The 27865-nt window shown below is 43.3% G+C and overlaps 3 protein-coding genes across 16 annotated transcripts in view; 2 read left to right on the top strand and 1 right to left on the bottom strand.

Moving 5' to 3' along the window:
* Positions 1-10145, top strand: part of MDN1 (midasin AAA ATPase 1) — an 88764-nt gene extending 78619 nt beyond the window's left edge. The window contains exons 91-102 of the mRNA XM_083608261.1: positions 737-838; positions 1298-1499; positions 2290-2463; positions 2927-3081; positions 4400-4480; positions 4923-5038; positions 6229-6403; positions 6952-7025; positions 7116-7230; positions 7640-7703; positions 8257-8399; positions 9229-10145. Of these exons, the coding sequence (XP_083464387.1) occupies positions 737-838; positions 1298-1499; positions 2290-2463; positions 2927-3081; positions 4400-4480; positions 4923-5038; positions 6229-6403; positions 6952-7025; positions 7116-7230; positions 7640-7703; positions 8257-8399; positions 9229-9417 (1590 nt within the window). The 3' untranslated portion in view covers positions 9418-10145. The remainder of the gene's footprint in view (positions 1-736; positions 839-1297; positions 1500-2289; positions 2464-2926; positions 3082-4399; positions 4481-4922; positions 5039-6228; positions 6404-6951; positions 7026-7115; positions 7231-7639; positions 7704-8256; positions 8400-9228) is intronic.
* Positions 10146-12450: 2305 nt separating this feature from the next.
* On the top strand, positions 12451-27187 carry LYRM2 (LYR motif containing 2). 3 transcript variants are annotated; one of them, XM_083608469.1, is made up of 4 exons: positions 12451-12724; positions 15154-15294; positions 17270-17470; positions 26945-27187. In XM_083608469.1, the coding sequence occupies exons 1-3, from the start codon at positions 12680-12682 to the stop codon at positions 17348-17350; spliced, it is 267 nt and encodes an 88-aa protein (XP_083464595.1). In that variant the 5' UTR covers positions 12451-12679; the 3' UTR covers positions 17351-17470; positions 26945-27187. The 3 variants fall into 3 exon arrangements, with proteins under 3 accessions (XP_083464595.1, XP_083464594.1, XP_083464596.1); XM_083608468.1 differs by lacking the exon at positions 12451-12724 and adding an exon at positions 12866-13322; XM_083608470.1 differs by lacking the exon at positions 12451-12724 and adding an exon at positions 13640-13703.
* ANKRD6 (ankyrin repeat domain 6) overlaps positions 19693-27865 on the bottom strand; it is a 64413-nt gene continuing 56240 nt past the window's right edge. For all 12 annotated transcript variants that reach the window (XM_083608288.1, XM_083608296.1, XM_083608295.1 and 9 more), the window contains 4 exons: positions 26856-27008; positions 25636-25749; positions 24138-24465; positions 19693-20732 (listed from right to left, as the gene is read on the bottom strand). In XM_083608288.1, coding sequence (XP_083464414.1) covers positions 20161-20732; positions 24138-24465; positions 25636-25749; positions 26856-27008 — 1167 coding nt within the window. In that variant the 3' untranslated portion in view covers positions 19693-20160. The remainder of the gene's footprint in view (positions 20733-24137; positions 24466-25635; positions 25750-26855; positions 27009-27865) is intronic.

Genomic DNA, 27865 nt, shown 5'->3' with positions numbered 1-27865 from the left:
ATATATATCACAACACACAGGGCCAGCAGCCACTGTTTTCTGCTGCTCGATTCCCTCAGTTGTTAATCGTGTGCACAAATCACAGATCCCATTGGGGCAGTCTCATACTAAAGGAGAACAATATATGTGATGGCCATACACACTGAGCAGTCTGTGACCCTAAGTGCAAGCAGGGAGGCAGCATTTGTTGATTCACCCTTCCCTTTGCATCTGCCACGCTACCTTCCCAGGGTCTGGTGTGCAAGAGGTGTCCAAGAGTGCCTTGACTCTTCCTGCCACTCAGGCCAGAGTCCTTCAACTAAACTTCATATAGTACACCTACCTCCAGTGGTTCCTCACCCAGGAACAGAGCTACTACCCCCTATATCAACTCCCACACTGTCCTGGAAGGTCCCCTGAATCTACAGCACTAATATTTGGGGTGCTGGGAACTGCAAGGCATGTGCGGCGGGGAGAAGGAAATGGGCAGAAATCGCCTCTCCTCCCTTCTGTTACCTGCTGCTGTCCCCAAGGATTTTTTCCAACCCTGTGGTCGAAGCATATTGACCATGTTTCACTAACTAGCCTTGGGGTTTTCTGCAGTGTCAGAATTTACACACAGGCTTCTTCTTAGAAGTGCTGTCGGGTATGCTTCTGTGTTCTGAAGACACTGCATTATTCTCAGATGAGTGTGGAACTGTGTGTTCTACGTTTTAGCAGAAGACTTAACTTTGGTGGTTTGTCTGTCTTTCTTCAGGAACATGGAACTGGAGCTGCTGATGCAGATCAGTCAGAAGGACACGAATCTGAGTTAATGGCACGACTGGCCAGTCAGAAACAGAGCAGGAAAAATACACAGGTCTTTTATTCTTGCATAGATTACAGAAATTGTGAGCTAGCTTTTTTATATGACCTTTTCTGCACCTCCTGGACTAATGCCTGGATCAGAAATTACTCAGCAGCTGTAGTACATCCCAAATGCTCTTAAGCAGTTCCCAGCTGCTTTTTAAAATACATCTTTGGAGAGAGTACATTTAGAAATTCATATTTAAATGCAAATTTTCCCACATTTTTTTAAAGATGTTTATATTTCCCCCAGTATCAGAGGCTGCTAATGCACTCATGTTTTGCTTGTGGGCTTTGAACAGGCACCTGGCTGTCTGCTGTGAAAACAAAATGCTTACCTAGATAGGATTTTGGTTTGATACTGCAGGTTTGTTCTAGTGGGCAGTGTGATAAGTTACCGAGCTTCTGAGTCTTGACTTTGGTTTTTCCGAACCTCATTGAAATTTCATTGCTGTCCTTGCCCATTTTTCAGAGTTTTAAGAGAAAGCCTGGCCAAGCCAACAATGAGCGCTCAACGGGGGATCACAGTCAACAAGTTCACAAGCGGCTGAAAACTGTTGAATCCAGCAGCGAAGCAGAACAGGAGCAGGTTCCGCCAGAACGAAACATGGGAGAAGCTGATGCCTTTGAGCACATTAAGCAAGGCAGCGAAGCCTACGATGCACAGACCTATGGTATGCCAGCATTCGCACAGTGATGTCAGAGGGACAGACAATTTTAAATCCTTTGTACCACTAAACCTCCGCTTACAGGAAAATGAGCACACATTCTTTATTGAAGTAAAAGCAATGTTAGATTTGGTTTGCGTAGCTTAACGCTGGGGAAAGGATTTAGATAAGGAATTTTTCAAGGAACTTGCGTTTGCTTCTCTCTCATAGTTCACTTTGCGTGGCTTCATTTTTAAACTTAATAGGCAGCCATGTTTTATTTCTCCACATTAAATCAGTTGAAGCTTTAAAAAACAAATCCCTACGAAGGTATTTTCTAGCTTTCTAGCCTAGACTGCAGGAGATTGTGGTTGCCATAAATTCTTCATTCATCTCATCTCATTCACCTAGGTGCTAGGTCATAGCGAGGTGGGTAGGAGGCAGAGCTATGAATGGGGAAATCCTCAGTTTAAAGTTTACCTTTGCTATGACCTCACTAAGAGGCTTTAGGCACAGTTCTCTCTCCCCCATCACTCTCTTCTCCCCATTAGCAATATGGGAATGGTGACATTGACCCTACCTGAAGGTTTTAAAGAGTGTAAGATAATGCAGGTGAAGTACTTTGAACATTCTCAAACGCTATGGAAATTACAATATTTATCTCACTCTCTGAATTATTGTTGCCCCCCCCCCCTTTTCAAGTGCTTCGGGTGTCAAGTTAAAACTTTATAGTTATTGATGACTGTTAGTTTGGTGACATGGGAGAACAGCACAGAGTTGCAAGATTTTGGTTTGATTTTGGCTATGTTTCCACCAGATGTAGCTAGTGAAGAGCAACAGAAAACAACCATGCCTGTCACTGAAGACAATGAAGAACCAGTTTCTGAAGATGTAGCTATGGAAACAGAAGCTCAGAAAGATGAGGATCTTAGAACGGTAGAGGCGGAGAAACTGAATCCAGAATTAAAGGCACCTAGTGCTGCTAAATCTGGTAAATTGCCAGCTCATTATCTTTAAAAGAATTTTATTCTTCGGGAATAATTTCTTCATTTCAATTGAAAACAGTCCTTTAGTGCCTTTGGGGCATACTATTTGCTCCCTGGCTCTGACTCACCCACCCTGCCCCTACTGCTCACATGTTGTGGGGAGCCAAGGTCCCCTACAAGGAGCCTGCTTGTGCCATATATGATTTTAATCCTGTTACCATGCATGGGGAGTTTATGCATCTGTGGCAGGCTCTCCACTTCAGATGTTACTCCCAGAAGTGGCAGAGCCAGCAAGCGCAGCCTCTTGTCTTCCCCTCACACCACTGTAACCAAGTGAAGGGCCAGTTCCTGAAAAGAGTTACTATTATTTATTGAATTTATATACCACCCTATACCCGGAGGTTAGTAGTGTGCTTGCTAATGGCCCTGAAAATGTGTGAAGCAAGCATGTCATTTATTCAACGATAGGACCCGAGGAGGTCGAGTTGGACAGCCAAGCCCTCAATTCTGAAGAAGACGAAGAGCGTGGAAGAGAAAAATCGCCTCCGGAAGTAAAGCCGGACAGAGACAAAAACTCTACCATACATACTGCCCATCAGTTCTTGAGGGATACCTCCATCCAGGTAAACTACCAATTGTGCTATTAAATAAATAGGATGTGTTGATTGATGTGAATATCTCCAGGATACAGTGCTTTTGTAATTTTAGTTTATCGCCAAATTAGTTTCTTGCTCTGAATCAATATTTAGGTTCCACTGAGGAAGGATCTCCATATACATATGGTAGAGACTGGGATAGGAAGATCACATGACTGTGAGATACTAGAGAAAGGAAGGTATACATCTGATCTACATTACTTAAGCAGGTTTCCCCCTACATCAAAGTAGATGGCTTTTATTAAATGACAAGTTGAAACTCAGATCTTGTGGCCTCAAAATGCATGTGTAAGTGAGCTGCCTGTAGGTGGGACTTTCTATAATCGAGTCAACACTCTCAGCTTTGACAACACGGATTACTTATTTGGAGGGCTGGAAATCCTTGAGTTTGGGGGCAACATGCTCTCTGCAGAGATTCAGCTCTGGTAGCTTTACATGTGCACAATCTGAGCCACCTCAGTAAATTCATGCAGAAACTTGCATCTGCATGGAGATTTCCCTCGATGGATGGGGGAAATTTAGAAAATACGAGTCATGGAGATATTTGCAGCTGGATGTGAGGATCTCTGTTTTCCTCCAGACCCCCAGCATACAAGGAGATAAATCAGATTTGGGCTTGGTCATGTGGTTCAGAGAGGAGATAAGTACAGTTAATATGCTGCATGCACATAAATTTTTGCCATGAGTAGAAAAGTAAATTTAAAATTTCTCCTTAATTGTTGCTATCCAGTGGTCCAGAACACTAAAAGTTCTCCTAAAAAAATAAGGGATGTGTTATGTGGTGGGTTTTTTTAAAGTTTGCTTTTGGAGGTATGTATGTATGTATGTATGTAGGGACGCGTGTGGCGCTGTGGGTTAAACCACAGAGCCTAGGACTTGCCGATCAGAAGGTCGGCGGTTCAAATCCCTGCGACAGGGTGAGCTCCCATTGCTCGGTCCCTGCTCCTGCCAACCTAGCAGTTCTAAAGCACGTCAAAGTGCAAGCAGATAAATAGGTACCACTCTGGCGGGAAGATAAACAGTGTTTCCGTGCGCTGCTCTGGTTTGCCAGAAGCGGCTTAGTTATGCTGGCCACATGACCTGGAAGCTGTACGCCGGCTCCCTCGGCCAATAAAGCGAGATGAGCGCCGCAACCCCAGAGTCGGTCACGACTGGACCTAATGGTCAGGGGTCCCTTTACCTTTTTATGTATGTATGTATGTATGTATGTATGTATGTAGCAAGTATGTCATTCTAAAGTACCTGTCCATATTGTTTGATTCAAATTCCAATTTGTTATTTTAAGTGCATTGTTAAGGATCCTGAAGAGCTAAGACGAGAACTAGAGATGCAACTGGAAGTTTGGCAGCGTGGAAATGCTACTGAGGTTAGTGAATCGTTCAGTCAAGCAATATACACTTGCATAATTCTTTTGGAAAGTATTTATTGAATATAAATGGAATATTAACACATTATTTCCAAAGCCATGTTAAATATTGGGTTCTGGTACTGCTTAATCACTACAGAGCAAGGAGCAGAATTGTAGATGCTGATAATCTTCTGCAATACATGGACAGCAATTATACATATAAAGACCCTTAGCAGCTGATCAGTTTGTACCACAGGATGCTAAGACAAAGCTATACTCGAAAGTTCTAACAAGAATTATTTTTAAAAGCATTGCTATAAAAGTATTTGCAACTGATATATCCTGAATTATTTAGGTTTTGTACTTGGGAAAGGGATTTATGTATAAAAAGGGTTAATTCTCTGGGCTTTTAACTTTACTAACAAAAATTATATGGGTTTTTTTTATCTTAATGTTGCAGGAAAAGGCAGCAGCAGAGATGTGGCAGAGATATCTCCTCCTCACTGCACCACTTTCACAGCAGCTCTGTGAGCAGCTGAGACTCATACTGGAGCCAACTCAGGCAGCCAAGCTGAAGTAAGTTGGGTCACTGTAAAAATAAAAGCAGAGCCCCATACATCGCGATTTGGCACCCAAGCCATCTTCCAGCTAGAACTGCTTTAGCATATTGTTACTATAGGATGTATCATTCACTTCCCGCTGGAGTCAATGGCAAGAAATCAAAGTGATTCTAGACTGCCTGTTGCATTATGTGTGGTGTAAATGTGTTTGTTAAGTCATTCATTTTACATAGTACCTTGAAAGTTAAAGCGCTGTAGGTTTTGATTTGACACAGGCCACTATTTCCAGAGGTGTAGCCATATTCGTCTGTTGCAAAAACAAGACCGTTGTATCACATTTATTATAGTATAAGCTTTTTGTGGACAAAAGTCCACTTCATCAGAGGTACATGTGTGTAGTTTGCATGTATGCATGAAGAAAAGTATGTAGTAGGGATGGGGAGCCAGTGTTCAAATGTCGTTGCTACAACTCCCATTATGCCTGACCATTGGCCATGCTGCCTGAGGCGAGTTGTAGTCCAACCATGTCTGGCAGGCCACCATCCCTCATTGATATGGTTTGATATGGACACTTCTCCAGATCAAACCGTATCATGAACAAAAGAGCTCCTTTCATTCACAGGGATGGCTGGTTTCCAGTGTTGGAGGAAAGAGGAAAGGAGCATATTTTTGCCAATTTCTCCTGCATCTGCCCATGCTGCTTCTCCTGCTGCTCTGGGGAGTCATTCAACCTCCTAGAGCAGCTTTGCAGAGGGTGGAGGAGGAATTATTGGCAGAAAATCACCTTCCTGCTCTCCTCCCAACACAAGTGGATTTCCACGCAGGTTTAGTAGCAAGTTCCATATTAAAAGATTCTGGAGAAGCTTATTTTTCCCTGAAAGGAAACATGTCCAGCCTTTGTAGGCATTGCCTGCTGAAATCTCAGAGGGGAAATTCGGTGCCTTTGACCCACCCATGTGAAACCGAAATAAATTATGCAAAATAAGAAGCAATATGCAAATAGGCCTGGCTCCTCTAAATATCAGGACAGTTACATAGGTGTGCAAGTAATGAATCTTGATGCCCGAAAAAGCTGTCTTATTTTTGGCTATTCATTATCTACCAGTTCATGTAAAATACTTTCTTGAAAGGATATCCCAAGTTGTTTTTTCCTCCCCCAGCAACTGTGTTACTGTTAATATTGTGCCTTTTCTTCTTAACTACCAGAGGTGATTATCGAACAGGAAAAAGGCTGAACATGCGCAAAGTAATTCCATATGTTGCAAGCCAGTTCCGAAAAGATAAAATTTGGTTACGGAGGACCAAGCCCAGCAAAAGGCAGTACCAGATCTGCTTGGCCCTTGATGACTCTGCCAGTATGGTAGACAACCACTCTAAGCAGGTAAAACAGAAATGGTGAAGAAGCCAACTTAAAAGTCTTATATGAATGAATTCAGCATTAATCTTTCACGCATCAGACTTGCAGTTTAACTATACAGAAGGCATTTCCCCACCTCATTGCTGTTCCTTCTCTCTTGTCAGCATGGCTGCTACTGTTTGCTTCCCTCTGTCTGCCACCATGGGATTTACTTAACACCAGATGCTTGTTTAACAAGGTCAGGGATAGCGACAGGGATATAGGGGGGGTAATCATATGGCTGTGATGGACGAGCATGCATTTCTTTCCCTGCAGCAGGGAGTTTAGCAGTGGGGAAAGTTTCACCTAGGGGGGAAAGTTACAAGCAAGTGCAGATTGCATTGCAGGGGTATATCATTCCATTTTCTAATTCCTTTGCTTTTCTGATAGTATCACATATCACAGTGCATTTTCGGTCCATGACAAATGCATGAAGCAGTTTTGGAATTTTGCAGTTCGTTAACTTCTGTGGTGAATTCTATGTACTTCACGTAGATATACAACAGACTCAAACTTTTATTTGTTTTCTATAGCTTGCTTATGAATCCCTGGCAGTGATTGGAAATGCTTTGTCTCTCTTAGAAGTGGGACAAATTGCTGTGTGCAGGTAAGGCTATTTTAAAGCCAGAGTTGTCGTCATAGAAATCTTTTTACTCCTGCTCACTGCACTGTTTTAAAACGTTTCATTTTATTTCAGTTTTGGAGAGGCTGTTCAGCTGCTACACCCATTCCATGAACAATTCAATGACCAGTCGGGAACGAGAATACTCCAGCTGTGCAAATTTGAACAAAAGAAAACTAAAATAGCTCAGGTATCTCTCATCTTGGATGAGTGCGGCTGCCTTTTTTCATTAAAAGTTCCTAATGTTGTATTTAAATAACTATTGTGCCAGGCTAAGGGTGTTCTTAGGTTAGTTCTTTTACTTTCCTGTCCAGTTTGTCCTTAGAATGTTACAAGAAGAAAATGGTCTTGTCTCTGCACTAGCCTGGTATATTGCTTGTAACAAAAAAGAATGGTGCAGTCTTGTGTTTACTGCAGCCTCTTCAAAACAGCCAAGGAAATAATGTGGCTGCCGTAATAATTTTAAGTCTATTTTGAGTTCACAACCTTAGGCTGCAGTTCTCAACTTGCATTCCCATTCATTTCTGTAGAACAGTTGTCTTAGAAAAGAAATTGTTAGCTCACAGCTGATGCACATATATTCTCTCGCTTATCTACAGTTCCTAGAATCCTCAACAAATATGTTTGCTGCAGCACAGCAGTTCTCTCAAAGCATTAATCCAGGTGAGTTCCCCCCTCCTTTTTTGTATACAAACAAGTTAGGCATGGTAGTCGAAATAGTTCTTCACTGGATTTATCAGGAGCGTGGCTGTCTTGGCAGAATGCTGAATACACAAACGGCAATTGTTAGTAAATAAGGCTGAAATCCTAGCCCAACGTGTGTGGGGAGTAAGCTCCATTATTGGGTAGGACTTGCTTGTGACAAGACATGATTGGGCTAGCTTTGTGAGCTCTTCTCAGATTAATATTTTAATTCTTGTTTCTTCTTTGTTGGTACTACTACTGGACAGTGGGGGTGTTTCTTCCTGCTGCTTTTAAAACATTCATAAGCATTGATTGTCTTACTTTAAATTTCGTGTCCCAATTTTGGGAAGCAAAGCTTTCACATCCCATTCAGGGATGTATTTTGTACTATTTTTATACATAAAACTATGTTCTTGGGGCTGGCTTTCATGTCCGCTTGTATGTTAAAGTAATAGAAAATGTTAGTAAGACTGAATATGTACCCTTTTTCTAGTTTTGTTTGCTAAAACTGAAAACATGCCTTTCTCAATAGAAACTGCTCAGCTACTCCTAATAGTGTCAGATGGAAGAGGTCTTTTTCTCGAAGGCAAAGAACGTGTCACGGCAGCTGTTCAGTCTGTTCAGAATGCAAATATCTTCGTCATTTTTGTAGTGTTGGACAACCCTAATTCACGGGTGAGTAAATGAACCATCAGATAATTGTACCACTTTTAACTGGGTGGAAAAATCACCTTGGTTGGGTTTAAAATAGGTCCAAGGCATCCTGTATATGAAAAACTTTATTAAACTGGTCAAGCTTCCTGCCAACCATAGATTTGGGAGCTGAGGTTTCATACTAATAGGAAAAATCTACTTTCATCTGCACTTATTTCTGGTTCTTGCCTTCAACATTCGTTTTGCTAATAAGAAAAATTGCCTAATGTTTACAAACTTCCAGAGTTAATTGCTGACTACCTTTCCTGCAAAATAGTTTTTTTGATATTTAAATCCAGCTTCTTCTGCCTCTCACCTTGGTGAGGAAAGCAACAAGTCCCTTTCCATTGGAGGTCCAGCTCAGGTTATTCTCAGCCTGACTTTGCAGGTTCTAGATCAAGGAACAAAGTTCTGCGAGCATCTTTGTCTTGACATTCCCTGCCACAATACTGGCATTTAGTATTCCTACTGTGCTAAGTTTATTTCCAATCACAGGCAGCAATTTGTGCATGGAGACTATGCTATAAAAGACCACATGGAGTAGTAAAAAAGCTACAAGTAGTGTATGGTGACAGCCCTGAAATCAGCACTAATATTCTCTCCCTTGGTGACCTCCTGCTTTAGTCTTCAGTAACTATTGTTAGGATTGTCTGCAAAGGCTACGATCCACTCATTTGAAAACAGAATGAATTGACTCTTTCAGGAGATTGGTGAGAGATGAGGTCTGAGGGAGGCAACTTTTTTCATTGATCCCAGCTGCATAATGCTACTTGTGTAGTCCTGTATCTGATATTGTCATTTTAATTCACAGGATTCCATCTTGGACATTAAAGTACCTGTGTTCAAAGGCCCAGGGGAATTGCCAGAAATCAGGTCATACATGGAGGAATTTCCCTTTCCTTTCTACATCATTCTGAGAGATGTGAATGCCCTCCCAGAGACCCTCAGTGACGCACTGAGGCAGTGGTTTGAACTGGTGACTGGTTCAGACAACGTGTAGAATTTGGCATGTCATGGGAACATATAGTTGGCAGTTAATGGCAAAGGTCGTCAGCAAATTTGAGTTGCTGTTCAGACGGGCCAGAAATTACACACTAACATAACATGCATTTTCCCCCTTAACAGTGCAGGAGACTATGCAAACCGTGATGAACTAAAAGATTGTTCACTTTCTTGCCTATATCTGAAAACAGTGGAAAACCATCTCCTGTATTTTTTACTCTTTGTATAATTTATTCTTATTTCTGTATCACTAAGAAATAAGTGGCTCCCAGGACTATTTTCTATAGTAGTAAGAAACTAGTTTCCTTCTGAGAGGAAGTTGCAACTAGAATGATTAACCATAATTAAAGAATACTTGTCTGCTTTGGGTCACATGTGTGAGTGGGACCCTGTGTTTGGAGGAAGGGTTGAATTTTACACAACCAAAAAAACCCACAACAACCACAAATCCTACTTGAATACTTGAAACTGTCGCCGAACAGTTGTTGGTTTTATGATAATGCTGGAAGAGTAGTTTTTTTAGGGAAAGACTCCGCGTTATCATTTTACACTGTGAACTTTGCCCTCTGTTCAAGGGAAATAGTGATAAACACATTTTAGTATCCTGAAAGCATGCCCAAGGCTCTTTCTGTCGTCTCCTATTCCCTGCCCCCCCCCCAATTTTTTTCATTGCAAAAGCTATGCATCAGTCGTGATTACTAATAAACAATGTTTTGCTGTTTGTAATTGTGGTGTCCATTATTTGTTGGAATATTAAGATTCTATATTAAGAATCTTGGGAACTTAATAGAATTGGTCTTGAGTGGGCCTGACCTTCCTGCGCTGCTGTGAACTCAGGTCTGCTTCCTCCCCACCACTTCCAGGAAAAGCACTCATCACATGTGTGCTTTGCTTGCACAGCCCATAAAAGAAACGTGTTCACCATCAGATTCAGATTTCTCCAGCTTCTTTCCAGAATGGACAAAGATGGGTCCATTGAGCGATCACAAGGCCTCTTGGAATTTGCCCTTCTCTCTCTCTCTACAGAAGATAAAGAAGGAATTCAGTATCAGGGAAACAATAATAGAAGACCTAAAAAGAAAAAAAGCCAACCATTGTTGATATGCATTTGTCAAAGACCTCCAGCTCCAGGGAAATAAAGCTGGACAGGAGCTTGGGCTGATGACGTTATCCTGAAAGACTCACTTAAGGTCTTGGAGAAAATGATTTTGAAAGCTACATGGATGACCCGGAGCCCTTTGTTTTGCTCTTTTCAGAGGGCAAATCCAAGCCTGATTTCTATGTTTTGACAGTTAATTTTCTCACCGTAGTTTTCTCTGTAAACAACTGTGACTTTGAGGGGTGACTAAGTTAGCCCCCTTTGGATAAGCACACAGAATATTTAATGTTTAAGGATGATTCTTCGGGCACATTCACTTAGAATTTAAGTATTACAGAAAAAAATACATGAGATTAATAGCATAAGAAGCTTGATAAAATGCTGGCATTGCAAGCCAAAATACTGATTGCTGATGCAGAACTGAGAAACCTTAATTAGATAATAGAATCAGCAGTGGTAAAATTGGGCAGCAAGGAAAAGCTCATATGAAAGGTCCAAAGTGAAAGGAGTGAAAGATGCTCAAATGATGTGATGTTTATGCCCAATTTTTCCTTTGGATTAGTCCCCCCCCGCCGCAACCTTCCTCGGTTTATCAAAGAAAAACAAAAGTTGTAGGAAGGGAGTTGATAAATCATGCCCCAAATTCATACTTTGCAACTTCTGCATTAATTTTGATTAAACAATTTACTATCGGCAAATACAAATAACTGCTATTTTTTTAAAAAGTTTTGAATAGAAGTTACATAGCACTATTGTCAAAACCTAAATGATGCAAAAATGTGTATCAGTGTTAAAAATATAGAATCTGCTGTGAATACAGCTTGGTAAATTAATCTATAAAGGCAGATTAATTCAGGCCAATTAAAGTCTTTTTCAGCAGGAGATATAAGCATATTGTTACAAGATAGGGGATGGGGAAGAGTGATGTACCATTCTGATATGCAGGTTTGGGCTTTCTCCAAAGGATGTTACAAAAATAGGAAGATGCCTTTTATTCCTACTTTAACAAGTTCAGTTGTGTTGCAATAGGGTAAAGAAAATCTCTGTACTGTTAAAGCTGTTTAACTTCTGATGGAAGCAGTCTTTCACTGATTAAAAAGGGCCACTAGTGATGTCACCAGAGTTAGAACTTCAAGCTTGCTCTCAGGCACAGGCCTATGTCACCTTAACTGCAATACTTAGCCTTGGACCTTATGCACTTACATGTGTACCTCTGAGCCTGTAGAAAGTACTTTTTTGTTGTGTTGTAATATACTGTACAGTTAGTTGCATGAGGGTTAACCTGAGCTCACGTTGGGGCTCAGCAGGCTCCCAGTAGCTTCTGCTCCCCCCCCCCTTCCTTCTTCTCTCTGTGTTTGTGTGTTCTCTTCCTGGAGCAAGAGGAGGAGGAGTCATGTGGCTTTGGCTCCCAGCTCAGCTGATCCTGCAGGTGAACTGAATCTCTCCAAAAGTCAGATTTGAAAAGCCTGCACCTGTGCTATACATACACGATGCTTATTTGTAAGGAAACACAGTTCTTTCCTTTCTTGGGTCGTTTGTTTCACTGCCAGCTGACGGAGGGCTTGTTTCGTTGCAGCTTCTGGAAACTGTGAGTAAATATTCCACTTATATGCAAAGTGATTTGCAAATAAATCACTTATTTGAGTATTTTCGTGGGGAACGTTTGTTGAAAGGTGGATGAAGGCAGATGTAAATCTAACCAGGTTAAAAAAGGTGCTTGGAGCAATCGCCGTTGTGCTTGACGCTGCCATGAAAGAGTAAAACTCTTTCAAAGCCCTCTCTCTGGCCCTTTACGTGGGCTCCGCTTAGCTCTGGCCGGAAGGGCTGCTTCGTCGGCGAGACTGCAGGAGTCCGTTCCGGCCTTCTGTTTTCAGAGGAGGAGCCGCTCTCGGCCCACCCTGCGCCGTCCTTTCCAAATATCTGCAAAGTGCGCGCGCTTCTCCCTTGCAACCCTGCGCGAAGGGCGGCCTGCTGAGCCGCTCGCCGCGCAGAAGCAGAGTCTTTCTTTCCCTCCTCCCGGCGCCGCAGCCTCGTTCTTCCCAAGAGGCTGGAGAGAGACGCCGGGCGGGGAAGGGGGAGCCTCCGCTTCCCTTTCCTCTGACGCGCCTCGGCAGAGCGCAGAGAAGGAACCACGCCGAAGCGAAGCGCGCGCGCCTCAGTCATGGCGTCGTCCCGGCTGCCCCCGACGGCGCTCACTCTGAAGCAGGTAGAGAGGGAAAGGAAGGCAGGTGCCCACCAGCGAGGCGACTCTTCGCCCTTTCCTCGGCGAGGCAGAGAGCAGGGTCTAGGCTTGGCGACCGGGCATTGGAGGAGACTCCAGGGTCGGGCGGCAGCAGCAGCAGCAGGCAGTACTGTAATGGCTTTGCTACCTTTAGGTCAGGGGCGTAGCCATTACTGTTGATTATTTCTATTACTAATTCCATTTCTATACCGCTTAATTTAAAAATCTAAAGTTGCGAACAAGAAACGGAAGCTATAGCAGCAACTTCAGCAATACTGTAACCAGTTTTTTAAAAAAACAACAAGCAGTTGCATATGACAAAACTACAACATTACTGCTAATACTGTACATAAATCGGGATTGGTTGCTTCTCCGTCCCACGCCTCTCACCCAGGGCCCAAATAAACTCACAACTCTTCCGCAAAAATTCCGGGAAGAGGAAGGATCCTAGAAACTCCTGGCAGCACCCGAGCTTTTCAGTCTGGGCTTGCTTTTGTGGGCAGGTGGGAGCAGCTTCCTCAGGATGTCTGTTTTAGCAGTTGGGCAGCGCTCTCCACACCCAGTTCCGGGTACAGCAGGGTTGGTAAGTTGCCCAGGGGGTCCCAAGGGTGGGAAAAGGACATCTCACCACCCCACTGTTCCTTCACCAGCCTCTGTCCTCTTTTCCTCCAGCTGCTTTCACCATAGCATTTGCATGCTGAGGAAAAGCTTTGCCAGCTGATTTTCCGCAGGAAAAGGAAAGTTGGTGTAAATAGTATAGTTTGTATATGGCATGTTTATGTTCACGCTTCACAGGAGTGATGGGGACCCCATTAAGGCTGCACTTATATTCGTCTGAGCGATAGCATTTAGCAATAGATTCTAGGGGTTATTTGGATAGGCATGCTTGCTTCTGTTCTATTTCTTCACATTTTAGGTGATGGAACATATACTGCTTTTTGACCCAAGAGGGGATGATGAGCAGGTGATGTCCTAGAATTGTTCTTGGGTCCACTTTTTTTACTGCCCTACCCTCTGTAGTGGACAGGACAAGAGTGTAGGAAATAGAAAAGCAACCTATATTTTTTTTCTGTGAAAAAAAAATCAAGAACTTAGGTTTCTTTTCTTTTTGAAAAGGAGTTTGTTCTCCTGCAGAATTTTAGCATTCTGGTTGCTGTGAATAGCAGAGGAGTTAACACAGGTTGTACTGACTGAACTTTCTGGGTAAACAAGGCCTCACCTCTGCTGTGCTAGTGGACCTTGCAAAGATGGGAGCAAGTGCTTGCCCTTATAAACATGTGCTCCACATGAGTTTGGCCATTCACGTGTAGCACAAGCTTGTCACAGCTCTGTAACTCAGGCATTTACACTCCGCGTGTAAATGGGACAGTGGTATTTATATGTGACAAGGTACTTGCAGAAATCTTATGCAGATGAGTGCTTTACCTGTGGCATTGTGTGTTTTGCATCTGAGCTTTTTAACTTAATATTTTAATTTCAGGTAGGTAGCCATGTTGGTCTGACACAGTCGAAATAAAAAAATGTTCGGTAGCACCTTATAGACCAACTAAGTTTGTTCTTGTATAAGCTTTCATGTGCATGCACACTTCTTCAGATACCTGCACATGAAAGCTTATACCAGAACAAACTTAGTTGGTCTATAAGGTGCTACTAGACATTTTTTTAAAAAAAATTAATTAATATTTTAAGTGAGACAATTTATAAATGAATGGGCAATAGTGGATGTAAGGTAACTGGTAGTTTGGGAAACATTGCGTTTTACATGTGAAGGCATTAATGTATTAACATATCTTCCGTCTTTTTTCATTTAAAAATTTATTTGTTTTGAATTACAGAAAAGAACTGTTTTTCTTTCAGTGTAGTAAGTGGTGATTTGTGGCACACATGGGCCTCTTCATTGTAGTGTTTGAATCATTTTTATGATCCTGTCAAATGTTTTAAAACTCAAGGTTACCTTTATTCTACTTTTGGCGTGATTTTATAGATGACTGTAAATGGACCAACATGAGAGGGCAGGTAGTTAGATTTATAACTGATTTATAGACTGTGGTTTGCAGCAGAAAGCAGATGGACCCCGTAGTGGGATTACTACATCCATAGGTTATATACACAGGTTCAGACTCCAGTTAAAAGGATCTCTGGGCTAGATCTCTACTTGAGATCTGGAGAGCATCTGACATTCAGAGCTGATGAAAGGTAGAAAATGTCACCCTCCAGATGTTTTTGGACTCTGCCAACAACCCCAGCTAACATGCCACAGGTTGACATCCCTGGAATAGACAACGAATACAAAAGTTTTATCAGTCACCTGACTTGGTTTAAGACACCTTTCCGTGAGGATGTGAGCGCATGATCAACACTAGATTGTGCAAACAGTAAAAGGGTCATCCTTTATTTTTCTTGATACCTTGCAGTTCTTGAGAAGGCAGCAGGTCCTTCAGTTGTATAGAAAAATTCTGAAGGCTGTTCGTCAGGTGCCTAATGAAGCTGATCGCCATTACCTCAGGGACTGGGCAAGGGAAGACTTCAAAAGAAACAAAGGTGCTACAGACGAGGTGAGAAATACTTGTGGTTCTGCTGACTTGGTACACAGCAGTTGAAGGTTGAACCTTTATTCCTGGCTCATGAAGATGTCTTCTCCGAGACTTCCAAACAGCCTGTTCAGAACACCTCATAATGACTGGGAATAATTATCACTGTGTCTCACCTGCAAGAGGTGCCACGGTAGACTGGACAAATTTGGAATATTTGATTAAATGACTCAAGAATGGGGGCCAACCTAGCAGTTTGAAAGCACCCCCGGGTGCAAGTAGATAAATAGGGACCGCTTACTAGCGGGAAGGTAAACGGCGTTTCCGTGTGCGGCTCTGGCTCGCCAGAGCAGCTTCGTCACGCCACGTGACCCAGAAGTGTCTGCGGACAGTGCTGGCTCCCGGCCTCTAGAGTGAGATGAGCGCACAACCCTAGAGTCTGGCAAGACTAGCCCGTACGGGCAGGGGTACCTTTACCTTTACTTAGGAAGGTAATTATTAAATAGTGTTGGATGGATCATTTTTATGGTTATAATAGTTAAATGAATCCATCCCATGTGCCATATCCTTCCCTTAAGAAAGAGCAATCATGGCTCGGAGTGGATTGGGAGGGGAGTAGTTGAGCCACATTGGACCAGGTAGAACAGGGGTCAGCAACCTTTTTCAGCCAAGGGGCGGTCCATTGTCCCTCAGACCATGTGGGGGGCCGGACTATATTTTTTTGGGGGGGGGGGTGAACAAATTCCTATGCCCCACAAATTACCCAGAGATGCATTTTAAATAAAAGGACACATTCTACTAATGTAAAAACACGCTGATTCCCGGATCATCCGCGGGCCGGATTGAGAAGGCGATTGGGCCACATCCGGCCCCCAGGCCTTAGGTTGCCTACCCCTGAGGTAGAATGTTGATAGCACCAAAGGCATTTGTTAGGTCAGCACTTTGTCTGCAGACAGATGTCACCAAGTTTAATATTCTTGTGTTTCACTCTTAAATACTGCTTCAGTATACCGCGGGCTTTCTCAACCTTGGGTCCCCATATGTTCTTGAACTATAAATCCCATAATCCCTGTCCACTGGCCATGCCGGCTAGGAATGATGGGAGTTGTAGTAACAACATGTAGGGACCCAGAGTTGAGAAAGACTGGTATAGTGGATAGGTGGTTTTTAACAGCTCTGATACTTTTCTGTGGCCTTAACCTTTGTATGTATGTATGAGCTCCAGTGGCACAGTCTCAAGACTGAATACAATAATGTTAGGTGGTTAACAGGATGTCCCTGCCCACCTGTCATTGTTGCCTGTTGAGGTCAGGTTCCCCATCCCTGTCATAGAGATTCATTTGCCACACACGCTGCCAGTATTCTGGCATCTTTTCAAAATGTGCCTGTTTATCCTAGGCCCTGCAGAACAGTGACTGTTTTTATTAACACAATATGCCTCACCTGCTATAGTTGTCAGATTCTCTTAATGCTGTATTACTGTTCATTTGCAGTTAGAGTATGTGGTACTCAGCCCTGAGCGCCTCTCAGAGGAAGGGTGGTGTAAAATATAATAAGGATTAACTGCAATCATAGAACACTTAGGAAATGACCAAGGAACTTTATCTTGCATTCCCATTTCAAAAAGTTTATGCTAGTGCAGCTGTTGGTTCTTTGCTTCCTAAGCGTATCTAGAAAACAATAAACATATGTTGTTGTTGTTGTTGTTGTGGAGGCCATTTCAGCATGGTAGATCTTCAGGAGAGGAGTCATAAGATGCAGTATTGTTTGTTATGTGAAAGATCTTTCTGGTATGTAACATAAGCAGAGGCTTTTCTAAGTGCCCTCTAGGAGTAGCCCTAATATGTAGAGCAGCCGTTAGGGTGAGATTATTAGTTGCGAATTTTATGGATGTAAATATAAACTGATAAAACATTTGTCGAAATAGAAGGACAGATTCAGTGTATGAATGCATATTGCCTTGCATGTGCCTACTAAGTATATAATTTCGCCTTTGCAGGATACAATTAGGATGATGATCACTCAGGGCAACCTACAGCTTCAAGAGCTTGAGAGAACACTAAAGCTGGCAAAATCATAGCCTGATCATTCACTGATGGTGGAACACAGTATGTGTTTTTTCAGTGTGTCTCCCTCAAAAGACTGCCATGGAAGGACCTCTCACACAACCAAACTGATTTCTGCGGAGACTCCCTTATTGGTAAGTAGACTTAGATAAAGCAGCTAGCACTGCTATAGGTGAGAGTGTTGAGATTTTTTTTAAGGTTCAGGTGTGATGGGAAGCAGCTCATAAGAGGTTGAAACACAGGGAGATTTCTAGTTCTGAACTAGGTCTGTAATAATGTGGGAGATGTGCGCTATCTTAAGTAGTTGTTCTTAAGGGGCTGCTCTTGACACTTCTGAGGGCAGTTAACACTTCTGAAATCCATTGAAACCCCCAGAGAGTGACCCATACACATCTAAACCTGCCTGAAAACAATGGGATACTCAAAATGAACAGAATGCAGGAAACCTTTAGTAAATTTTTGATGAGACATTCTGTGTGTTTCCAGAGATGGAGGATAGTCAGTTATGCTTCTTGTTTCCAGCAGGCTTAGTGCAACCTAATATATGTTTTTTCCTGCTCTGGATAGTCGGGCTCGAAACAATGGATTCGAGTTATAAGAATGGAGATTACAACTAAACATCAGGAGGAACTTTCTGACAGTAAGAGCAGTTCAACAGTGGAACAGACTCCCATGGGAGCTTGTAGACTCTCCTTCCTTGGAGGTTTTCAAGCAGAGGTTGGATGGCTTTAGATGAGATTCTTCCATTGTAGGGGATTGGTTGGACCAGATGACCAATGGGGAATCCCTTCTAACTCTATAATTCTGTAATGGGTAAAGATATTCAGTTAGATTGTCTGCTACGTCCTTCCATTCCATTTTAAGACTCTGGTGAGATAACAGGTTCTATGTCTTCAACATCAGCCAACTGCTCAGTTCTAACCTGAGAACTCAAAAACCTGCAGACTTACTTTGTGATACTGCACTATTAGCTTGTTTGGTCTACCTTAAATATGGATTTTGGTGTTAGAAATTGCTTTTTTAGCTATATCACACAGCCCAACACCACCACCTCCAAATTGTAACAATTATAACCTAGGCACATTTAATATGCTTATAGATTTATGGATTATCGGATTTAAATTCACTGTAGGATTTAAATTATACCTCACTTTGGGCAGCATAAATTTAGACCATAGAAGCGCATGAATGTAAAAAATGTGGAGTATTTGGATTGAGGTTTTGTGCATAAAGAGCTTTATGTACTTTTCGTATACAACCATCTCTCTTTAAGGACTTCATTCAAAATGTTTATACTCTTACATGAGAGGTAAGATCTGTGCCTGGAGAACTATTTCCAAATCACAACAGATTTGGCCTCGATTCAGCATTAGTTGTGCAATAATAGGGCTAGCAAAGCACAATCACGGGCACATCCAGAGGCATACAGTGTTAATATATTGCATCCTCACTAAGATGTGCAAAACATATATGCAAGTCTGCTTACATACACTAGATTTCTTTAGCTGCATCGGGCTGTTGAACTTCTAAAAGCAATAGCTGTTTTTGCCTAAGTGTCATGCCAAAGTTAATGTTAAAGATTACCACCCTGGGTGAAAAAAAAACCTTGACACATATCACAGCATTCAAGATAGATTTAAAAATAAAGTAAGGCTGAATAACAGTATATTTGAAGACTTGAGACTACAGAATCCATCAGGGGCCAATCATGCATATAGAAACTTTAAGGCAAGTTTTAAAACTTTTTGTTAAAAGATGAAATTCATGTGGGGCAAGTGCAGTGAAGACAGAATCTAATATAGGAAATACGGCCCATTTCTGTATTTGCAAGGACCGTTCTATTCTCCAAGTAACAGTTAGTGGGCCAGAAGAACATGTTGCTGCTATCTAGAAGTATATTTTTTCCTTTGAGTGAAACAAGGTACCACACCTTAGTTAGAAGTTGGCTGGGGCATCAGGACCCAGCTAAAAAGGCCATATTTAGCTCACAGACCACCAGTTGACCATCACTATACAAGGACAAGGCGTTAACTTTTAGGAATTTACTGTAACTCAAAGGCACTCAGTATCTATCTATATATAATGTTATTGCTGGCTGCAAGTATGGCAATTAGCTTTTTGGTTGGAAGGGCTAAAACTTCAGCACCTCCAGTCCAAAAGCTGATCAGTAAAACGGTATGACAAAAGTACACATAGGCAGCACAAAGTATTAGATAGGACTTGAAAATCACTTGCATGACCTGTTAGTACACAGTTCCCCATACAGGCTACTCTATCTGCATTGGGGTAGGGGAACCCATAGGATTCATAAAATGGCAATGCAGTTCTATGAAGGAGGAAGAGGTAGCCTTGCTAATTTGGGGCGCTTAATTCTTTTATTTTCAAAAAGATACATGAGCACATATGGTAGAGCAAGAGAATGCTTCGCTTCAAAAACATGTCTTAAATACGTATAAAATAAAACTTTACAAGATTCATAAAAATGGCACAGGCATACTGGAGAGCTGTATCATCAGCACTGAAAAGCCACGCAACTAGGTTCTGTATTATACTATCACCACTGGCACACTGTATAGGGATAAAAGAAACATTTTTAACAGGGGAAGGGAAATGCAATGCAGTTTCTGTACAAAACAAGTGCTACTTGGAGGGCAGCAATCTGCATTCCTTGTGAGCAATGCACGAGCAAAAATCCTTATAATCTGAAAAGGCCACAAATCCCCAAGAAGTGTAAAATTCCAATAAAACTCCAATAAAATTAGCTTAATTGCTGTTTGTGAAAGTCATCAGTTCCTTTGCAACATTTCATGTGAGCAGGCAAATGCTAATGTTCCTTCTGCACTTTAGTCCTTAGCTTATAGAGTTCCTCTTCTAAACTTTTTATATGTTCTTTGAGGAGTGCTTTATCTTCCTGGGCTCTCTGGTCAGCTTGGCTCCGAGCTTCTTCAATCTTCCTTTCATACCACTTCTCCATCTGGCTGGATACAGCCTCAAAAAAGTACTGTGTGATTTCCAGAGCTTGAGAAGTGCCTGCAAGTTGAGGGCTGACCTCTTTTCCTCCAGAGACAGCAGGTGGTGGCGGCGGCTGCTGCTCTGCAGAGTGGGTGCCTGCATGTTGCTGAGGCCTGTGCTTCAACTGACCACTTCTGCCAGACCTCTTCGTTTGAGTTCCTTTATCTATAAAGCAGCCTCCTCTCTCCACCTCAGTCTTTGTAAATTCAGTAGGGGTCTTGGAAACAGTTTGTACCTTTGCATGTCTCAGTTTGGAGCCTGAATATTCAGATGGTGGCAGTTCTTGTTTCAATCTGCTGAAACTTGCTTTGTCTTTGGGCCTTACAACTTGAGGAGAAACTGCAGCGGGAGTTGGGCCAGCGCCAACTAACTGTTGCTCTATTCCTGTAAATAAGGAAATATGAACAGTTATGAGTTGTTTTTTTAAAAAATGTTTTTATTAAAGGTTTTCTTGGTTACAAAAGTACAGTCAGTGTCTCTGCTTTCCGTTCATAGAATTCTTTCTTCAGCAGTTATACACTAATGTTACAGACAGTATAAGGTTAGGGGTTGATAGTAAACTTTCATTCTTTTACATAGTGTATGTGTAAGGTTTTTGTGCTAGTGTCACGTGGGTAGGTTCTCTTACTATTCATTTACTCGTTTTCATTGGCAGTGAGGGAGATTGGGGACTCCAGGGCATGGTTGGTTGCCTTCAGTTGACTGCAGTGAGTTTTGTTTGCATCTGTGAGGTGGAGGGGTTGTTGGGTCAAGTTAGCCATATCAGTTCATATGCTGTCGGTGGGTTCTTGTTGGGCTGTGTGTGTAATAAAGGGGAGCCACACCAGGGTGAAACCATCCTTTTTTATTTGTGCCCATGCTAGCTTCAGTTTGTTTAGTATCAGTGGTCCATGTTCACTCCTGACAGGCCCTCCAGTGTCTAGCTATGATGCTCCTGGCTGTTGAGAGTGGGTGGGTTATATATAGTGTGAGCATTATTGTCTTGGAAAATATTAAATAAGGCCAGTTCTGGGGTGGCTTCTAATGCTTAGTTATTTTGCCTATTTCTTGTAGAACTGATGTCCAAAAGGGTTGGGTTTTGGGGCATTCCCACCACATGTGGAAGTGCAGCCTCTCCAGCATTTTGGTGAGGTTCCTGGGTGTATCAGTACCAGCCACCATCTGTAGATAGGTTTCAAGGTGAGTTCCCTTCTTTTGGCTGAGATGGATTAAACTATGATCTAAACAATCCTTTAATCCATCAGGCAGGGTTTATTTTGTAACCTATGTCATGCTCCCTTTTGATTGAGATGAGGGGGTTTCTGGGATTCTAGTATTTTGTGGAAACCATGGCATGTCCCTCTGCTGTCAGGAGGTGGTTTTTGAAGTTGGTCCAAGGCCTAGTGGCTGCTGCTTTTACTGCTAGATTGTTTAAGGTGGTGTGTTTTCCAGGGTATTTGGGTGTCTCCTAGTTTAGTGTTGTGGGGATTTTCCTTAGTTTTGAAGGAATGGGTATGCTATGGTGGGGGTGTTTTCGATTGGGTACGCACAGCGATAGTCACATTGTTTCGTCTTATCCTCTAAGACGTATGGGATTATGTGGTGCACTTGGTTGGTGGTGATTGATCTATGTTGGAAATTCCCCATCCCACTGAGGAGGGGAGGTGTAGTAGTTGGAGTTTTTTCTGCCTGTCTGAAGGCGGCTGGAGCACAGGCAGGCAGCTGTGCACCCTTCAGCGGTACAGTTTAAAGAAGCTGCCTGCCTGCATGGTCCCTCTGTTATGAGGGCCAGAGCGTGATGGTGGTTTTTACCCAGTGGTACCTCACAAGTGAAACCACAGCCACTCTTGAGTCCCTCTGCCACCAGCGTACTAGTGGCAACATGAGTTAGGAGTGGCTGCAGTTTCACTCATGATGTACCAGAGGGTGAAGCCACTGTCGCACTCTGGCCCCAGGCAACGTATCATCCAGGCCTATTGTTGAGACTCCTCAGGAGAGGCTTCCACACCACAGCTGAACGAGCCCCCGCCAATGCCTCTCCAGAGCGGGTCTCCCCACCCCCTTCTTGTGCCAGAACGCCATTCCAGTGAGTTCTGGCTGAAAAAAAGCCCTGAATACTATATGATTGTTTCAAAGGACTACCCCCTGTACTGAAGGTGTTGAAGAATGTCCAACTGTGTGCTAAATTGCTTCAACTCTCTCTGCCCAGCCTTAGCTGTAGATGATTGGCTATGTCAGGGAAACATCGTGTTCTACTGATATCATGGGATGTTTAAATAACAAGCTGCATTGGCCCTCCAAAATAGCTTGCTCCTTTCTGCTGTATGGAGGGCAGATTGTGATGGGGGCTTCACCCAGTGGTATATTTTGGGTGAAACAGACATCACACCCAAGACCCTCTGCTACTAGCGCCACTTTCAACATTGGGCCACTGGTCTCGGGTGTGGTGTCTGTTTCACCCACAATATACCGCCAGGTGAAGCCACCATCACAATCTGCCCTCCATACTGCTCCTGGGTGATGTATCAATACAGCACCCAGGCCTACCATATTTTTCGCTCTATAGAACGCACCTTGTTTTAGAGGGGGAGAACAAGGGGGAAAAAATCTCCCCCTCTCTGCCCAGCGCCCCTTCAGCAAAGCGGCAGGAGGCGCACAGAGAGGGGGACAATTTTTTCCCCTTGTTCTCCCCCTCTAAAACAAGGTGCCGTTCAAGGTGCGTTCAGTCGCCTTTAGGCGGCTACCTTGGAAGCCTGGAGAGCGAGAGGGGTCGGTGCACACCGACTCCTCTCGCTCTCCAGGCTTCAGTGAAGGCAACTCGAAGCCTCCAGAGCGTGGCGGGCGTTTCCGCTGCGCTCCGGAGGCTTCAGGTTCCTTTCGACCTGCTCTTTGGGGCTGGTGGGGAGAAGCCCGCCGCCAGCCTCAAAGAGCAGGTCAGGGAGCAGCGAAAAGGCGTGCAGCCTTCCCACTGCTCCGCGAGCATCTCGGGGCTGCCAGGGAAGCCCGGGTTCCCCCACCCCAGCCCCAAAGCCATCTCCAGTCGGGAGAGGCTGTGCAGGGGAAGCCATAGCCGCGGGCAGCCTCTTTCTGCCGGAGAGGCTGTGCGCGGCTATGGCTTCTTTAGCCCCACACAGCCTCTCCCGGCTGGAGAGGTTGTGTGCGGCTAAAGAGGAAGCCAAGACAGCGAGCGGGATCCATCCCGCTCGCTGTCTTGGCTTTTGCCAAGGCACGCGCAGCCCCTCCGGCAGGGAGAGCCTGCGCGCGGCTATGGCAATACCCCCACCTCCCGCAAAAGCTCACAGGAGCCGCACACCCTTTAAGGAGAGTGCAGCTCCTGCGGGCTTTTCTATGAGGAGGGAGAAGGGACTGACTGGCCGTGTCAGTCCCTTCTCCCTCCTGGGGAAAAGCCCGCAAGAGCCGCTTTTGGGGGCTTTTCCTGCCTGCCTCCCCCCTGCATTCGCTCCGTAAGACGCACACACATTTCCCCTTACTTTTTAGGAGGGGGAAAGTGCATCTTATGGAGCGAAAAATGCAGTATTTACAGCAGGAGTGATGAACCTCTGCCCCACTATTAAGGGGGTGCACACATGACTAATCATAGCTCATTCTCTCAACCACTTTCTGGTATTCATTGTCTCAACCAGAGACAATGAATACCAGCCATCACCTAATTGGGACAAGCACTAATCCATTGATCAGCGTGGAAGAGGATCTGATGGCATTGGAGGGGGTGCTCCCTAATATTACAAATTCTTTGCCACAATACTCTAGCATAGCTTTCCCCTCCAGAAACTACTAACAAAAAGATACCTGGAGTGTTGGCTTCTTGAACAACAAAATACTGCTTCCCAAAGCTCTGCTCTGTTGTGGGCACTCTACTTCTTCCAGTATCTTCCGAGACACTATTCTGAAGGGCAGTGCAAGAATGTTGCTGCGAACCATCCGACTGCAGTGGGGTTTGGCTAGCTTTACAGTCCTTCGTACAAGGAAGGTTCTCTGTATCCAAAGTCTCAGCGAGCGACTCACATGTAGACAGAGTTGATTTTGGCCTTGAAGATCTAGAGTCTCCAGAAAGCTTCGACTCCAGGTTCTGAATTTTTAGCATGCACCAAGCTTTCAGTTCCCCCACCAACGATATCTGTAAGGGAAAAACCCATGTACAAATCAGACGCCATCAAATGACAGTGTATTAGTTTTAGCAGCTAAATGCATGCTAGATTATTGTTGCAGCCTGATCTACTGAGTTAAAGAGAACTTAGCGTCCTATATAGTAAGGAAGTTTACAAATCTAGCTTTGGGATAATGAATGTTTTCTTTGAAAGACCCTAGCAATAATGGATCCGATCTGCACTCTTGCACACTGAAATGGAACATTTGCATTGGTGTATTGGCCTGGAACACTGTAATTATACCATGATTTGTAGCACTGTGATAGGACCACAGTATATGCAATAGTCATTATTAATTGCTAGTGCAGTATGTCTGGAGATACAGTCTTGCTTATTCTACCAAAATGGGGGAGTAGGACATTGCTTGTAAGATTATTATTGCTGCATTAGAGCCATAAAAATGTCAGAACAAATATGAAGATTCTTGAGGATAGCAAGCAGGAGCATTCTTTTTAATCATTTTATATTTCATCCTTCTGCTTGGCTAAAAAATATATTGACCTACGTGAAGTTTTTAACCTCCCAGATCAAATCTAATAATGTAACCAACCACTGCTGCGGACAAACGTCAGCTCCCTTGGCCAGTAAAGCGAGGTGAGCGTCACAACCCCAGAGACATTCGCGACTGGACTTAACAGTCAGGTGTCCTTTACCTTTACTGCACCCCCATGTTCACCAATGCACAGGGTTGTTGACTTTTTTTCTTATTATGTAAGGAAATAGAAGTTTTAAGAGACATTCTGAAAGCATTTTCCTGCTGGGTTTCTAAAACTGGAAGTTCAAATGTTAGCTACCTAAAGGCAGTCAAATTATGACACCACAAAAATCAAATGAGAGGCAGATATTTCCTCAGAATATGGGTTCGTTTAAGCATCTTGCAAAAAGGTTTTACATAAGATCACTGAAATGGATAAGCTGCCGTCAAGAAACATATTTAAATGGCTTATTTCCAACCACCCAAGTAAGCTTATCTATGACTGCTCAAAATGAAAATGTATCTCACTATAACCAGATAATTTTCTTTTTAAAATTGCTTGTCATTCTTTTAGATAAGCGCTCTTTTCTGTGTATCTTAAATGGAAAGTTTCAGATTCCTCATTGTCTTATATGCTCCACGAGATACTTATTTTCTAATCTACCTGGCGTTTCTCCCCTTCATGCCTTTCCAACTCGGCATGCTCCTGAAGACGATGAAGGCACTCTGTTCTTTCTGCTGACAGCCTCTCTGCCATCAATTTGTCTAAAACGCGGAGCTGTGATAAAAGAGGAAAGCACAGCAGAAATGACAACAATGCATAGGCTGACTTATTAAACCTCATTACTTTACTACTGGTAATTTAACTTACCAAGGGCAAAAATTGCATCTAAAAAGGACAGCAGAAAAGGCATTTGTGAAACATTGTGAATAAAAGTATTCCTTTCATTGTTTTTAAAAACACTGCAGGTTATTTCAGTTGGCTGCAGGTATGACTCTAAGGAGTGACACAATAAAGAGATACTGCAGTGATCAAGGCAGATTTCTGGTAATTCTAAACCCTGCTTGCTTCCCAAGGCTTTTCAGACCTTCTTGCTCAGTGCAGGAATGTCTGGCAAGGAGAGTAGTGCCACTATGTCCTGCATTGCAGCCCCTCCAGAAATACAATTAACTAATGTCTGGCTAGGCCCGGACTGGCTACTCCATGGGGCAACAGCCACATAGAAAAGATTGCCACATTATGAGTTTGAGGTGCCACATTATGAGGTGAGCAGCCTCCACCTGAAGATTGTAACAAGTAGACCAGAAGTGGAGAACTGTTTTCTGGCTGGCAGGCCAGATCCTTGGGTCTCCCCACCCCTAGGAGGGCCAAATCTGACAGATGGGCAAACCCCTGAAGACCTAGTGACAGTCAGTGCTCTTTCGTAAACAGCCCCTCGCTATTCTTTAAAACCTCATTTTCAAAGAGCAGCGTGGAGCTGTTTGCAAAAGGGCTTTCAATCAGCTCACCCTGCTTTTTTAAGTCTGCATCACCTGGTGTCGTTCTGATGTAAGGTGATTGACAGGTGGGGAAGAGAAACATGGAACAGGGTTGCACCCTCTGCTCACCAACAGGATAAGCTGCAGTTCTGCTACTCCAGTGTGTTCTCCCAGGGAATGGGACCCTGCCTATATCAGTTGACCCAGCGACATCAGCTGGTGAACAGGTGGGTATGATTTGGGGGAAATGGCTTCATGGGCCAACTTGGACCCCCTGTTGGGCCAAGAGTATAGTCTACGGGCTATAGGTCCCCCATTCCTGACACAGACCAACCCATGCCCTATAGGCTTTAATCAGGCTCCTGGTGTTTGAAGAAATACTTTGTCCATGGAATGTTTCCTTACCTGATGCTGAGTTTTGTTTTCCATTTGACCTAGTTTGCTGTTCATCTTATCCTGCGCTGTAACAAGCTCCGCTTTTATTTCTTCCACAGCAGCTGCCAGCTGGTTCTCTACTTTATCTATCAGTGGCTCACAACGACATCCGTTTATTGGTGCCTGCAAGAAACAAAACAACTGTGACAACACATCCCCTGTATCTTAATAACAACTATGATTGGCTCAAAGGACAGCAAAGCAACCGCAACAAACAGTACTGCTTGGAGCCTCCAGGGAGAAAACAAATATACAGGTTATACAGTAGGAAATGAAAATAAAATAAATTTGCCTGGACGTTTTTCTCAAGAGTTCATCCTTCACATTTAGAGTATACAGAGGGCCTTTATTCGTTTAGGGAGAAAAATGGCAATATATTAGCTGTTTAAGAAAACCACAACTACAGCCAATAGTTTAAACAAATAACTCGCTTGACCTGCTGCTGTAAAAATGAGTCTACGGTAGAACCACAGCATTTCCCATTGACTGCAGCTTAGAGGCTACCAGTGTATGCTCCTTGAGCTCACACAGTTACGATCAGATCTCTGTGGTGCTCTATTAAAGCTGTGCCAACACAGCTTCTGTAGTCCCTCCAGCTTCTTGTTAAACAAAAACCTAAAACCAGGAAGTATCTTTCATTGGAAATGTAAGTTTGTTCGCTTGTAATCTTTCTGAAAGAGTTGGCGAACCTTTTTCAGGTCAAGGACTGTGCTTCCTCAGGGGAAACGTAGGGGCTTATGTACCAGAGGCAAAAACAGGCAGAGCAATGGATGTGACTCTTAACTTTGTACAGGCTACATTCCAGCCACCCAGAAGTCAGAGGTTCCTACATACACACAAACCCCTCCATCCTTCATTCAGGCAGAAAGAGGCTTCCGGGCTGGGGTAGCCCACAAAGGCACAAGACAGAAAGTTAATATATTTAACTTTTAAATCCTTTTCTGTCCCCTACCCTCTGAAGAGTGTACATGCCTGTTAAT

Source organism: Podarcis filfolensis (assembly GCF_964270895.1).
Source record: "Podarcis filfolensis genome assembly, chromosome: 3".
NCBI classification, from domain to species: domain Eukaryota; kingdom Metazoa; phylum Chordata; class Lepidosauria; order Squamata; family Lacertidae; genus Podarcis; species Podarcis filfolensis.
Note: the sequence above shows the minus strand (reverse complement) of the source record. Positions and strands in the feature narration are given on the sequence as shown.